The following is a 15,270-nucleotide window of genomic DNA, read 5'->3' as shown; positions in this document are numbered from 1 at the left end:
TGGCCCTTAGCAGTTTATTACCTAATTATAATGTATCATAATGCACCTGCTTTAGAGGTGGAAAAGGGCCCCCTTTACCTCTTGGGTCCCTGTGCAACCGCACAGCTTACACCAATGGTGCGTCCACCTATGGAGTAGTAGACAAACAATTACATCATGAAAGTGTTTTAGTCACAAAAAACTCTTGACAGGTCCACTTCAAAAAGGTGGGTGACTTAATAGCAAGTTCCTTCTTATATGCATTGCCATTTAATATATTTTTATTAGGTATATTTCTAAATGCTACATCATATGATAGGTCATTTCTTTCCATCCAAATGCAGAAAAATAAACAGTCTTTTATTGTCACCACCTCTAAAATGAATCATTTGTCTAATCATGGCACTACTGTATTTTGACATCTTGATAAATAGATTGTGGTTCAATGGTTATTAATAATAGTTTTCAATAAGTTTTAACATTCATTTTATTATGTGATAAAAAAAATTTGATTAACCATTGAAAGATGGATTATGAATACACTCAAGTCTCATATGCAATTATCTTCTTTTATGGAAAAAAAACTGATTAAGAATTACCCTCAGAAATAAGTAGTTACAGTATTGGGATTCCTCAAATTCGTCATTGGCTTATCTGTATTTTATATGCTTCAATTCCTGCCTTGTCTTGAAACAAAATAGCTTACAGGTTAATCTGAACACCAGACATTAGTATGACTTCAGTTGTGTCAGTGCATCAAATATTGATTTCATATCAATTACCGAAGGTTAGTAACCAGAGTTCAGCTTCTACCAAACATAGGAATAATAGATCATAGAAGCCATTATCAAACAGAAGCACTGTCATAATTTTATCAAACTGTTACTCCAGTCAAGAAACAAGTTAAGCCTTAGTAAATTGTTCTTCTACTGGTATTACATTGGCTCACATTACCAAGTACCGTATATGCTTGCGTATAACCTGAGATTTTCAGCACTTTTTTTGTGCTGAAAACACCCCCCTTGGCTCATACACAAGTCACTGTCTCAGTAGATGACGGGGGAGGGGGAGTGGGCGAGCAGTGGGACACAGGAGGCAGGAGCCGACGTCTGTGACTAAAGCCTGTGCCCGCTGCACTAGCAGTGAATATTCATTTCTCTTATAGCACGCATAGTTACAGCCACAGCCACCAGCATCCAGCAGCGGCTGGCCTATCACGGGTGCCCACTCATTAAGGTAATGAATATTTACCTCTCTCCACTCCCATAGGCATGGAGAGAGGTGAACATTCATTACCTTAATGAGCGGGGACAAGTGATCGCTAGGCCAGAAGAGCTGCTGGCACCAGAACAAGATGCTGCGAGAGTGCACAGGGAAGGTAAGTAGGCTGTGTTTTTTGTTTTTTCATAGCGATGGGGAGCCATGCATACAAGGATAGGGAATAATGAGCCATGCATGCAAGGACGGGGATAAAGAGCCATGCATACAGGGACAGGGATGGGGACCCATGCATACAAGGACAGGGATGGGGAGACATGCATGCAAGAACAGGGATGAGGAGCCATGCATACAAGGATAGCAATGGGGGGCCATGCATGCAAGGACAGGGATGGGGAGCAATGCATACAAGGACAGGCAAGGGGAGCCATGCATACAAGGACAGAGATTGGGAGCCATGCATACAAGGACATGGATTGGGAGCATGCATATAAAGATGGGAATGGGGAGCCATGCAGGCAAGGACAGGGATGGGAAGCCATGCACATAAGGAAGGGGACGGGGAGCCATGCAAACAAGGACAGGTATGGGGAGCCATGCAGACAAGGACAGGGATGGGGAGCCATGCAGACAAGGTGGGGGATAGGGGGCCATGCAGACAAGGATGGAAATGAGGAGCCATGCATACAAGGATGGGGATGAGGAATACATATTTAATTCCCAGAGGAGCATTGCATGGCTTATGGGTCTCATTTGTCTGGCATGTCAGGCATGTCACTCTCCACAAGGAGAAACGTTACCCTTTATACACTTGTCAGAGGACTTTATTACAGCAAATTAGATTTCAAGTTTTGCACTGAGGAGAAGCAAAAATGCTTGTCTGCAAATTGAGATTCTAATTTGGTTTTTATCCTAAGTCATATTCCAAGGCTTGTTGAATGGTCGATATTGACTTTTAGAATTCCTACTTCCAATAGGTGGCATGAGAGTTCAAGTTCTCTTCCGCTCTGAAGAGGCAATTTGTATATTTACATTTCCATAAGAACATTGCATAACCTATAAGTCTCCTTACCCTGACATGTCAGGTATGTCACAAGGGGAATCACTGCCCCTTAGACATAAGGTTAGCTACAAAGATTGGTAAGGGTGACAATTTGGCTTTGTGGCATGAGGTTCACAAGTTCACGCTGTTGAATCGCAACTAATGACTTTGATTAATGACTGTCAGATCCCTGTCAAGTTAGCTCGCATTAGTCGCAATTTAGCAGCATGTAATTGCAATCTTCATGTCGAGCACTCACAGTGGCTGTGTTGCCCTAGCCACAGGTCATAGTTGGTAGGGTCACACTACTGTTGGCAGTTTGTAACAGTCTGTTTTTATGTGTTATCACCAGGTAAAAAGTGGCCACGTTTTGCTCTTATTTTATTCACACTTCTCTCCTGATTACTTAGGTTTGTTTTTCTTTTTTTTTAAGTCTGCTATATGGTTTCAGAGACATAGGATTTCAATTTATTGCTATTTTTATGGTCTTTACTAGATATGAGTGGATCAATTTTTGGAGGATTGAATTTGAATCAAATTTCCTGAAAATCATGGTTTCACACAAATTCAAAAATGTTGAGATGCAACTCATGGTTCACAAGAAAAACTGCTGTCCCCCACACCTTTCCCTACACTGCTGAGGCATTAGAGAAAGAGACCTAATGTCATTTTACAAGGACACGCTGTCTTCCCCTTCAAAATCAGGCAAAGGAATCACAGAGTTCAGAAGAGTTGCATACTTTATTCAGGGCTATAAAACTATGCGTTTCGTGGACGTCCTCAGGTACATAGCCGATACTAACCACATGGTATTACTCACATATATAGGGTGGGCTAAACATAGAAAAAATGGGCGTCAAACACAACTGGCGCCCTGAACGCTGCAGTTATATTTAAAATACAAACATACATTTGTTGCATATCTATACAACAGTGATTAAAACTGCAATTTGTTAGCATAAAAATTATATATGACATTAAAATGTAAGATTTTTCTGCAAATAAAATTGAAAAGAAAGGAAATAAAAAGTCTGCTAAGATTACAAACCCTGGTTTCGTAATATTCTCTTGTCTTAATTTCAGACCAGGATTAGAACCTACCATCCTTGGAAACATCGTGGAAGTGAAAGGACCTCAGGGAACATACCTCTGAGCTATTCTGTTAATTAACCCTTGAAGCATAAAATGTTTTGAATACCTAAAGAACCATCAATATTAGCAGTATAAAAATCAATTAAAATGTATATTGAATAAAATTCATTTATAAAAAATGTATGCAAAAAATAAAAATAAAAATAAAAATGAAAAATAAAAATAGTAATAAAAAATAGTGGTTTTATTTATTATAAAAAAAGAAAATGTGAATAAATTATTGAATAAATTAATCATGATAAAAGGATGAGTGAATAACAGATACCTCTGCATAATCTTTAATAAAAAAAAAATTGTGATACAAAAAATATATATATATATTTGAATTAATTAATCAATTTTAGTGAAGACTTTATCTAATGTGAAAAAAAAATCTTTTTTAACTTTTTGTGTGTGTTTTGCTCTATTTATTATAAAAACACTATAGAAATACTTCTGATATTTCATTCAGCCCTTGTGGTTTCAGGGTGTTGAGTTTATATATCCATAAAACCTCCTTTCTGTTGAGACATTGGATTCTATTGGAGCTCTCGGGTGGAATATGTTCAATGGGTGAGATTTTTACACACCCAAAATCTTGTTTATGGTGCATGCAAATATGATGTGACAAACCATGTTTTAGAAACCCAGTAACCGCATTGTGCCTATGGGAGATCAGTCTCTTGTGGAGCGGTTGGGTAGTTCTACCCACATATTGTTTGGGACAGGGGAATTCTATAACATATATGACATATTCACAAGACATTGGAGTGGTTATCTTGAATTTTTCACCTGTAATCACAGAGCTGAAGTTATCGGGAGTGTGTGTAATAGATTTACAGCACAAACAACCCCTTTTACGACATTTGGTAATACTATTTTTAGGATTGCTTATAAGGCTGCCCCCGGATTTTTCAGGGTCTCGTAATCTGCTGGGTGCTAGTATGTTCTTTAGTGATGGGGCTTTTCTAAATACAAAAGAAGGGTATCTCGGTAAAGCTTTTTTTAAATATAGGGTCATTTACCAAAATATGCCAGTTTTTTCTTAATATCTCCCGAATTTTTTTGTATTGATGGTTAAAAGTGGTAATAAAATTGAGACTATGTTCAAGGGTATTGTCACTGCCTTTCTTGTTGGAACCAGATAAGAGGGAAATCTGATCATTGTTCTCTTTTACATTTTTAAAGGAATTATGGACCGGCGATTCCGCCTCCATAGAATTGCATTGAAACGCTCACTTTACACATGTGGCTATGCCCACCATGAGTAAAGTGAGCGCTTCATGTGCGGATGGTACCCAGGATCTGGATGAGACGAGACTCTCCTTCAGGCCCTGGGATCCATATTCATGTATAAAAAAAGAATGAAAATAAAAAATAAGGATATATTTACTTTCTGATGGCCCCTTGAGTCCTTCCACCTCCCAGCGGTGCACGCGGCAGCTTCCGTTCCCAGGGATGCATTGCGCATATCACCTGAGCTGACATCACGATCACACGACCGTGACATCACAAAGGTCCTTCGCGCAAAGCATCCCTGGGAATGGAACGTACTGGGAGTGCTACTGAGAAGATCGGGGGCCGTCAGAAGGTGAGAATAACCATATTTTTTATTTTTTTATTATTTTTAACATTCTATCTTTTACTATTGATGCTGCATGGGCAGCACCAATAGTAAAAAGTTGGTCACACTTGTCAAGTTCTATGCTTGATAAGTGTGACCAACCTGTCAATCACTTTTCCAAGAGATGCTTCAAATCGCTTGGAAAATGCAAGCATTCTGCAAGCTAAAAATGCCTGCAAAACGCTTGTGTTTTGTGGGAAAACACATGCAAATTCCACATGCATTTTACCCATGGGAGGGAGTTGCGGAAATGCTGCGGACATTTCCGCAGCATTTCTGCAACGTGGGCACATAGCCTTATAGTGGATATAACTGTTGGCATCAACTGGTTTAAAATATGTTTTAGTGAGAATCTGCTCATTTTTAGTGAAAATAGTAACGTCTAGAAAATTAATATACTCGTCATTAGTTTCTGAATTAAAAGTGATACCCCAGTTATTGTTATTTAAAAATTGAATAAAAACCTGTGTGTCAATCATATCCCTGTCCAGTTGAAAAAACAGGTCATCAATGAATTGTTTGAAAAAAATAATACCATTATTAAAAACCCCTTCACAAATAAAAACTTGTTAAAATACCCTCTTGCCTCTAAAGTGTAAGCGCTTTTGATTAGTGGGTTTCTCTCTCTTTTCCCAAAAGAGTATTTTCCAAGCTATTACACGCTATCCAGTTTTTAGATTCGTACAGAATTCATTTGCTGCAAATCATATTTTTGGGGAAAATTCAGAAAAGTCAGCAAATTCAAATTTCAAAAAATTCCCTCATTTTTAGTTTTTAGTAGAGATGAGGGGATTTTTTTAAATGTAAATTTGCCAGCATGGACACATTTTTTACCAAAAGTTTAATTTGCTGAACATTCAGATAGAAAGGGGTAATGAGAGGATTGCGAGATGGAAAGAAACACATTTCATTTCAATATAATTAATCACTTTTTGGATAAATCTAGAGATGCAATCCAGCTCCGTCACACTTGCTGTCAGTCCTGCACCTGATTGTACTCCATGGGAACCATTGTTGTCTGACGACATAGTGGTGAACTTACAACCACTGTACAAGGTATGAAATCTGGTTTACAAGGCAGAATGGAATGTCATAGCTGCTGGGAATAATGGAGAAGCTTTCTTGGCTGCACAATCTACGATCATTAATGCATCACCAATGTGGGAAATGGTGTTGGAAATTTTTTTTTTGCAAAACGAATCTCAAAGTATTCACCTGAAACTGCAAATTTTAAGAAATTCGACTTGAAGTCGATCTATCACATATTGATCTGCTCATCCCTATTCTCTATCAAAGGACACTGCTCACAGGATTTTGTGGATCATCTGTTTAGGTAGCTCTGCACTAATACCCAGTGAGTCAAAATTGGCCACTTTTGACCTCGTGACAGGCCCTTTGCCACCATGTGAATAAATCATAAAAATCATAATAAAATCAATATCAGGGTATGTTCCCATGGTCAGTAAAAGCTGCGGGTTGGACTCTGCGTATATCTGCGGCATCCAACCCACAGCAGCCATATTTTACAGCATAGTGGATGGGATTTCAAGAAATTCCATGTCCATTATACATCCAGAGACGCCCGCGCCTCACCTGCAGAGACGGACATGTGGCACATCTTTCCAGACTGCAGCATGTCTATTTATCTTGTGGAGATGGGATTGGACACAGTGATTCCACACAGCTCAATGATCATGTGTGGAATCACCTGCGTTCAAAAGCCAGCAGCGCTTTGGACACAGTGGACATGTGCTGCATCCAAAGCTCTGATGATTACTGACTGGGAATATACCCTCAAAAGAGTAAGGTAAAGAGTGTTTATTTTGATCATAATAGAAATGGTAAAAATGTATAATTGTAAGCCAAGTAAGGTATTAGTTTTTGGATTGAAGCAACCGTATATTTACCGTACATCTATTTTATAGTTTTAGAACACTTCATGCAATCTCTAATTACCTGAAATGGTTTGACTACACATGAAACATCCTTACAATTGTTACTTACCTTCAAAACAGCAATGACAGCAGAAGGATAACTGAGCCCAACCATGTTTGATGTTCGTCTGTACATCCTATACAAATAAATTATTGCTTTAATATTATGTTTCCAAATGAGCCCCATAAATTAATTAGTCATCAATATACCAATTACACTGGTACTAATGATGGGAAGGCTTTAGCCTGAAGTATGAGCTGAATGGAATATTAACTAGAGGTTAAGTCAAGGATGTATTTTCAGGTTAAATATTCAGTTTAAGGATAATTTTCACTTTAATACAAAAAAGTTTGCAAATTGAGTAATGCATTTTCTTATTTTCACCATAGTTCTGCAGTTCTTTTAGCAAATCAATTTGTTTTAATTAGAATGTTGCTCAATATTTTCTGTCTGCCACTACTTAAGGGCATACATTTAGCCAAAAATTAACTTGCTCCTACATTCTTATGTGAAGGCTTTCTCTTTGCAAACATAGCTAGCAGTGCTTTTGACTTACCTTGTCCATGTCACAAAATTTGATTTATTACAGTATTTGATACATTTGTTTTTGCCAAAATCAAAAGTGGATTTTAAAATAAAAGAAGTAGAAGACTTTCCTTTCTAGGAGTCGTCATCCTTTTAGGATCCTACAATTTGTGCCTAAAAGTGTATCAGTTTGCTCTGCGTGAATCTGGCCTCCATTTTCTTCCACAAAACTGTTACATAAATTTTCAGAAGGACATGTGTAGATGCAGCAAGCATCATTCTTACCCATGGAAAACTTTGCAATTAATGCACACTATCACACAGCTCTATGAATGTTGCTATACAAATACCAATTTAGTCGTTGACCATATAACGCAAACCCAAAATGTGTTTTGAATAACATCAAGTAAATGAGACTAAAGTGCAATACCAGACTCAGCCCATTGACAAGAGTGGTGCTGTGTATGTAAGAACCACACAGTATCTCATGCAATCCCCTTATGGGTAAATTGTTTCCCTTATGTTTAGGGTTGGTAACCTCCAGAAACATATGGGTGAAGAGCTGTACAGTTTTTAATATGAGACAGTATGAGTTACTGACAATCCTAGCTTTGGGGATAAAAATTAAATTTACTTAAGATTATTTCTGCTGCTGAAAATTTGGAAAACTGGGATATATGGGCAGCAGAACAACAATTGTCTCTTCTTTAGCAATACGGCAGTCACACAGGTGAGATCTGTGCTGTCCTTCAGCATACATATTTTTAATTGTTCAGATCATCAACAAGAATTTTATTTCAATGGGACACTAGTGTCCTAAAAACAAAACACATTATAAAAAAGATCCTTTCATACCTTTCCACAAATATCCCAGCTTGCACTGCATGAACAATGCTTCTAAACCGCGGCTTCTCCTCTGTTCTCCTCAGCATCATCCCCATTTGTCGGGTAAATGTAGACGCAAGCCAGTCCCGCACTTCTGAAGGAACAGAGTCTGACTGGATGTCACTGAGTTCATCTTCCGTGTCCAGCAAACGTCTGGAGAACACAAACATTTATCATTTTATGGCACTGCACAAATGTACATTCATGTTATACAAATCAAATAATGTTCTAAAATGAACATGAGGCTGTCAAGAAGCCTACCAGGATATGGTAGGTTAGACTCACATGGTTTCTCGCAGTAGATATATTGAAGATGTAGTTAGAGCTGCCAAATCCTCATTTTACTGTAGCAATGATACAGGGATGTGAAACAAAATATAGTTTCTGTTGAAGTCAGTGAAATGCCTTGGTAATGCATGGATTCAATAGCTCCTCTATATTGAGAGTTGACCAATATAGCGGGTTCTTGGTTGATAGAGGAGGCTTTGAAATCCCGTATATTACTTACTACATTTTATATTTCTAAACCAATATAGACAGTATTCAATATCTAAATTATTCCATAATATTAAATTGTTTAAGAAAAAAAAAATATTTCACCCAGCTCTGTCAAAATGGTTGGATGAGGGCAGAATGTGGATGTGATGCTGGAGCGCCCCCACTGCCGCAGGGCCGAGGGGCACCCGGTACCGGGCCTCTGTGTCTCGGTTCTGGGGTTGCCACGGTGGCTAGGCCCGGTCCGTGACCCTGCTGAGGGGCGTCCAGTGAAAGTTGAGAATGTGATGATGTTGTGGTGTGGTGCAGGTCGCGGTGAATAACGAGGACACCAGGTTGCAGTCTCTTTACCTCTTTACTGAAGGCTTCAGGATCCTCAGTCCGGAATACGGTTAACCGGGCTACCTGAGTCCGGCCGGTCCGATGGCACCTCCAGAGTTCCCTTTGCAGGTGGAAATCAGTGCCTACCTTCTAGCGCTTGTGTGTTGTGGTCCTTCCCTGCTGTGCTTACGGGAGAGTCCCCACAACTGTTGTGTCTGTTTCTGAAGTTCCCTCAAAACTCGATTATGATGTTTTTCTTCGTCCCCCCAGATGATATGCCTAGGACGCACCCGTATGACGGGTAGGCTCGGAGCTCTTCCGGAACCCTAGAGTCGCCCCTCTCCAAATGTTGCCCCCTATGTCTTCTTAGGTGATTTGAGTGAGACAGCCCGCCTATAACTGACTGTCCTGCTGTAGGTTTGAAGTAAGGCCTGGAGCTCAATACTTCCTCGGCGTTTCCGGCCACCGGCTACGCGCCTCAGTAGGATGTTGCCTCGTCTTACAGCACAACTCCTACTGGTATTTCTCCTTGTTGCGTTGATCTCGTTTCTCACTCAGCACAATAAACCTCGCTTCTTGTCCTTTCTTGGGGTACCGCCGCGATGAAGTGCAGGCGCGGTCCCGTAATGTTCTTTCTGTTCGCTAGGCCTCTGTCAGGATCCCACCCCTGACAGGGACCCCCTGAATCTTCCCCTGCAACACCCTCTGCCACAGGATGTTGCCTGGTTCCAACCCAGTCAGCTTCTGACTAACTTCCTATCTAACCCCCAGTTTTACCAGATTGTGAGGAGTGGCCTAATACATAGCACCCTTAGCTCCCCCTGGAGGCCAGACTGTGAAGTGTATTGGTGTCTGTGATACCTGGTCAGGTGAACTCCTTCAGTGCCATCAGACGTTCCGTAGCCCCCCTTAGCGGCGGAGCATCAGTACTGCAACGACCAGGACTTTGGGGCGCTGCAATGCCACAGCTTATCCACTTCATGATGATGAGCTACAGCATTCTTTATGCCAGAAATCTTTCTCCAGCCAATGACTGGAGTAAGATTTGTGGGACGGTGCACAGAGGTGCACGCCAGTTTTCAGATGAGGCAGATTAATTGCACCTCTTAATGAATCAGACACCTCTGACTCTAGTATGCCCCTTCATCAAGACTAGTGTGAACAACACTGGTCTTGATGTATTGGGGCCAATGTGTCACATATAAGAACTTATGAGCCTTTATTACCTCGTCTCATCAATGTAAACCGACTCCAGAACAGTTGCTGCATATTCCAGATTCTTTTTCAGGTCTACTACAGAAGCTTCTCCTCTTTCAAGTTGTTTTACCAGACATCGTAACCTGCAGGTCACATAAAAAAGAAAGAATATCAAACCCTCTATAAATGTAAAAGCATATTTTAATTATTAAATCTCTACGCTGTGTCTCATTTTCTTCAACTTCATTAGGAGTGATCTCAGAAATGTGATAAAATTACAAATGAAATGTTGGATTAATTAAAATATTTGACTTTAAGTGTAATTAAAGCATGAAGTTATTACAAGTGAATATTATGTTAAATTAACACTCCCTGCTGTGTAATGTAGATAATAAGAACTGTGCACGTATTACTGTAGAGTTCTAAACCACAGAAAATGTAATGGTTTCTGAGTGTTTGTGTCCACATCTTTCAGTTTTATGGTTGATGTTGCTATAAATATTGAAGTTATATTTCAAAAAAGACATATCATATTTAACTGTATTGAATCTATACACAGACTGGCCTGGAGACACCTTTGCACTTGTAGAAATGCCTTTTTTTCCATTATCCTAAAGATACTGGCCCTGGCTTGATACACTGTAATGGTAGGAAGTGCTTTTTCATCCAAATCACCGGCTGAAGCTGATCACTGTCCAATTTCCTTTTAGATATTGCCAAAATTATGTATTGAGGTTACACAAAAGATGTAAAGAAAGATTTCCATTTGCTGTATAACCAAGTAATATTCAATAGTAGTCCTTATTGACTGGGGTACCAATTGGGCACCTTCCAAAAAAGCTCACTTTTATAGAACCAAAGTGAAGGACTTGCTAGCCACCAATTAAATCCCTCTAGTATGTCGTTTTTGGAAGTCATGGTTCAGCTGCAGCCCTGTCTTCCTTTTAATGATCGATTTGTCCAAAGGCAGGGACAGTGACGTTAGCTCTGATTGGTTGCTGGTGTCACATGTTACAATATCACACAAGAGACCCCGGGAGAGCGACTGCCGATACCTCAGGATTGTCGCTGGCACCGTAGGTTAGTATAGGCTTTATTATTTTATGGAGACCAAACATTTTAATCAAGTAGTAGTGTCTAGAAGTGAACAACCCATTTAAGTAAACAGTATCCATTCCCAGTGTGGGTTTGAACATAATTTACATTTTTTGCTGAACTCTTCGAAATCCTATCCTGTAATCTTGCCGTATGTCTTTTGACATGAAAATCCATGATTATTTTGCAATCTACCATGTTGGAGTTATGGTTGAAATGTTATTGGTGATATTTGGATAGATTATGTAGACACCTTAAACTAAAATGATTTCAACAGTTAGATATACATCTAAAATACTGCTAAGTACAATCTATTGCTATATCATTCACTGCCCTTTACAAGCATGCTCATATTTAACCTGTATAAAAATGTTGAAAACTAACTGAATGGATCCTGGTTCTTAGATTTCCATGAAACATTTACAATGCAACAGTGTACAAGATGAAGTAGATATGAAGAACACTTTCCTGCAAAGATAACGTCTAACACAACCAATAAAGAAAGTGTTGCCCTTAGGGCAGTTGTTTCATCTACCTGTGCTAGGAACCAACAAGAGCCTCAAACACAAATTACAGCTCTCAAAACTGAAAATTGTTCTTTTAAATTATAACCATTTCAGTAGAAGAAAACCTATTAACCTTGGCACCAAACAAATCATAGACGGCTGGATCTATTACATCTTTTTCTTAAGAATAAATAGTACCTCATACAGATTATTTCTGTTGTCCAGACATTTTTATACAATTAAATATGTTCAATATGAGGTCCTATGATATAAGGTAAAAGTCTATGTCAGTAAAATTACATTGGCAACTGTAATCCAATTTTTCCACTCGTTTTTTCTAGTAAACACTTCCTTTTGAACATTTGTTCGTTATCAGATTTTTCTTGCAGTCTATACATTCAATGTGCAGTGACAAACGATGTAAAATATACATGTACTTCATTGTTTTTAATGATACTAAGCATAGGGGAGAAATCATGGGGAAATATTGCCCTGTTCAAACGTACAAAATTAAAAGTTATCTTAAGCACCTAATGCCCCCTTTCCTGAGGCTTTGCTGCAATTTTGCTCATCTCCTTTTCCATTCTTTGCTGCACCATAAAGAAGAAAGAAGAATAGATGGGTTGCTACTTCAATTGGTTGTTCTCCCAGTCAGTAAGTCAGAAAAATGACCACTCAAACGGTACACCAGTAGTAGCATGCAATATGGCTGTGTAAGAGGGGTGGTGTTGTGAAATTGGATTCTGGGCTCCCCCGGTGGCCACTTGTGGAATTGTACTTGTGTGCATCATCCCCTCTGTTCACCTGCTCCTATCAGGATGTGGGAGTCGCTATATAACCTTGCTCCTCTGTCAGTTTCATGCCGGTCAACAATGTAATCAGAAGCCTTCTGTGCATGTTCCTGCTACTAGACAACTCCTAGCTAAGTTGGACTTTTGTCCTTGTGTGTTTTTGCATTTTGTTCCTGTTCACAGCTGCTGTTTCGTTACTGTGTCTGGAAAGCTCTTGTGAGCGGAAATTGCCACTCTGGTGTTATGAGTTAATGCTAGAGTCTTAAAGTAATTTCTGGATGGTGTTTTGATAGAGTTTTCTGCTGACCATGAAAGTGCCCTTTCTGTCTTCATGCTATCTAGTAAGCGGACCTCGATTTTGCTAAACCTATTTTCATACTACGTTTGTCATTTCATCTAAAATCACCGCCAATATATGTGGGGGCCTCTGTCTGCCTTTTGGGAAAATTTCTCTAGAGGTGAGCCAGGACTGTCTTTTCCTCTGCTAGGATTAGGTAGTTCTCCGGCTGGCGCTGGGCATCTAGGGTTAAAAAACGTAGGCATGCTACCCGGCCACTCCTAGTTGTGCGGCAGGTTTAGTTCATGGTCAGTATAGTTTCCATCTTCCAAGAGCTAGTTCTCATATATGCTGGGCTATGTTCTCTCGCCATTGAGAATCATGACAGTTTGACCGGCCCAAAAAAGGGTTAAATTACTGGCTGAGAAAGGAGAGAAAAAAGAAGTCTGCTACAATTTTTTTTTTTTTTTCCCTCTAGTTCTGAGTGTGCTCTTTATTGAATCACTTGCTAGTCTGCCTATACTTCAGCCTTCCTCTCTTTCTCTCCTTCTAATCCTTGAATGGCTCTGTGTTCACCTGTTTCAAATGGATCTTCAGAGTGTAGCTACAGGTTTGAATAATCTCGCCACAAAGGTACAAAATTTGCAAGATTTTGTTGTTCATGCACCTATATCTGAGCCTAGAATTCCTTTGCCTGAATTCTTCTCGGGAAATAGATCTCACTTTCAAAATTTTAAAAATAATTGCAAATTGTTTTTGTCCCTGAAGTCTCGCTCTGCCGGAGACCCTGCACAGCAGGTCAGGATTGTAATTTCCTTGCTCCGGGGCGACCCTCAGGACTGGGCTTTTGCATTGGCACCAGGGGATCCTGCGTTGCTCAATGTGGATGCGTTTTTTCTGGCCTTGGGGTTGCTTTATGAGGAACCTCATTTAGAGCTTCAGGCGGAAAAGGCCTTGATGTCCTTGTCTCAGGGGCAAGATGAAGCTGAAATATACTGCCAAAAATTCCGCAAATGGTCTGTGCTTACTCAGTGGAATGAGTGCGCCCTGGCGGCGATTTTCAGAGAAGGTCTCTCTGATGCCATTAAGGATGTTATGGTGGGGTTCCCTGTGCCTGCGAGTCTGAATGAGTCCATGATGATGGCTATTCAGATCGATAGGCGTCTGCGGGAGCGCAAACCTGTGCACCATTTGGCGGTGTCTACTGAGAAAACGCCAGAAAATATGCAATGTGATAGAATTCTGTCCAGAAGCGAGCGGCAGAATTTTAGACGAAAAAATGGGTTGTGCTTCTATTGTGGTGATTCAACTCATGTTATATCAGCATGCTCTAAGCGTACTAAGAAGCTTGATAAGTCTGTTTCAATTAGCACTTTACAGTCTAAGTTTATTCTATCTGTGACCCTGATTTGTTCTTTGTCATCTATTACCGCGGACGCCTATGTCGACTCTGGCGCTGCTTTGAGTCTTATGGATTGGTCCTTTGCCAAACGCTGTGGGTATGATTTGGAGCCATTGGAGGCTCCGATACCTCTGAAAGGGATTGACTCCACCCCATTGGCTAGTAATAAACCACAATACTGGACACAAGTGACTATGCGTGTTAATCCGGATCACCAGGAGGTTATTCGCTTTCTGGTGCTGTATAATCTACATGATGTTTTGGTGCTGGGATTGCCATGGCTGCAATCTCATAACCCAGTCCTCAACTGGAGAGCTATGTCTGTGTTAAGCTGGGGATGTAAAGGAACTCATGGGGACGTACCTTTGGTTTCCATTTCATCATCTATGCCCTCTGAGATTCCTGAATTCTTGTCTGACTTTCGTGACGTTTTTGAAGAACCCAAGGTTGGTTCACTACCTCCGCACCGGGAGTGCGATTGTGCCATAGACTTGATCCCGGGTAGTAAATACCCTAAGGGTCGTTTATTTAATCTGTCTGTGCCTGAACACGCGGCTATGCGAGAATATATAAAGGAGTCCTTGGAAAAGGGACATATTCGTCCTTCGTCATCTCCCTTAGGAGCCGGTTTTTTCTTTGTGTCTAAGAAAGACGGCTCTTTGAGGCCGTGTATTGATTATCGACTTTTGAATAAAATCACGGTTAAATATCAATATCCGTTACCACTGCTTACTGATTTGTTTGCTCGTATAAAGGGGGCCAAGTGGTTCTCTAAGATTGATCTCCGTGGGGCGTATAATTTGGTGCGAATCAAGCAGGGGGATGAGTGGAAAACCGCATTTAATAC

General features: G+C 40.1%; 1 protein-coding gene and 2 long non-coding RNA genes across 6 annotated transcripts in view; 2 read left to right on the top strand and 1 right to left on the bottom strand.

The window, feature by feature from the left end:
* The window catches only part of LOC143782165 (uncharacterized), a 104,470-nt gene extending 100,910 nt beyond the window's left edge, over positions 1-3,560 (top strand). The window contains exon 3 of the long non-coding RNA XR_013216880.1: positions 3,323-3,560. This is a non-coding gene — a long non-coding RNA (uncharacterized LOC143782165). The remainder of the gene's footprint in view (positions 1-3,322) is intronic.
* The window catches only part of PDE1C (phosphodiesterase 1C), a 1,454,702-nt gene that overhangs the window by 631,270 nt on the left and 808,162 nt on the right, over positions 1-15,270 (bottom strand). For all 4 annotated transcript variants that reach the window (XM_077269307.1, XM_077269309.1, XM_077269308.1 and 1 more), the window contains 3 exons: positions 10,382-10,495; positions 8,310-8,492; positions 6,999-7,065 (listed from right to left, as the gene is read on the bottom strand). In XM_077269307.1, coding sequence (XP_077125422.1) covers positions 6,999-7,065; positions 8,310-8,492; positions 10,382-10,495 — 364 coding nt within the window. The remainder of the gene's footprint in view (positions 1-6,998; positions 7,066-8,309; positions 8,493-10,381; positions 10,496-15,270) is intronic.
* On the top strand, positions 4,909-7,039 carry LOC143782164 (uncharacterized). The gene is made up of 3 exons (XR_013216879.1): positions 4,909-4,961; positions 5,941-6,050; positions 6,920-7,039. It is a non-coding gene; the product is annotated as an uncharacterized LOC143782164 (long non-coding RNA).

The sequence above is a fragment of the Ranitomeya variabilis genome, chromosome 6, assembly GCF_051348905.1.
Source record: "Ranitomeya variabilis isolate aRanVar5 chromosome 6, aRanVar5.hap1, whole genome shotgun sequence".
NCBI lineage: Eukaryota > Metazoa > Chordata > Amphibia > Anura > Dendrobatidae > Ranitomeya > Ranitomeya variabilis.
This window is presented reverse-complemented; position numbering and strand designations above follow the sequence as displayed.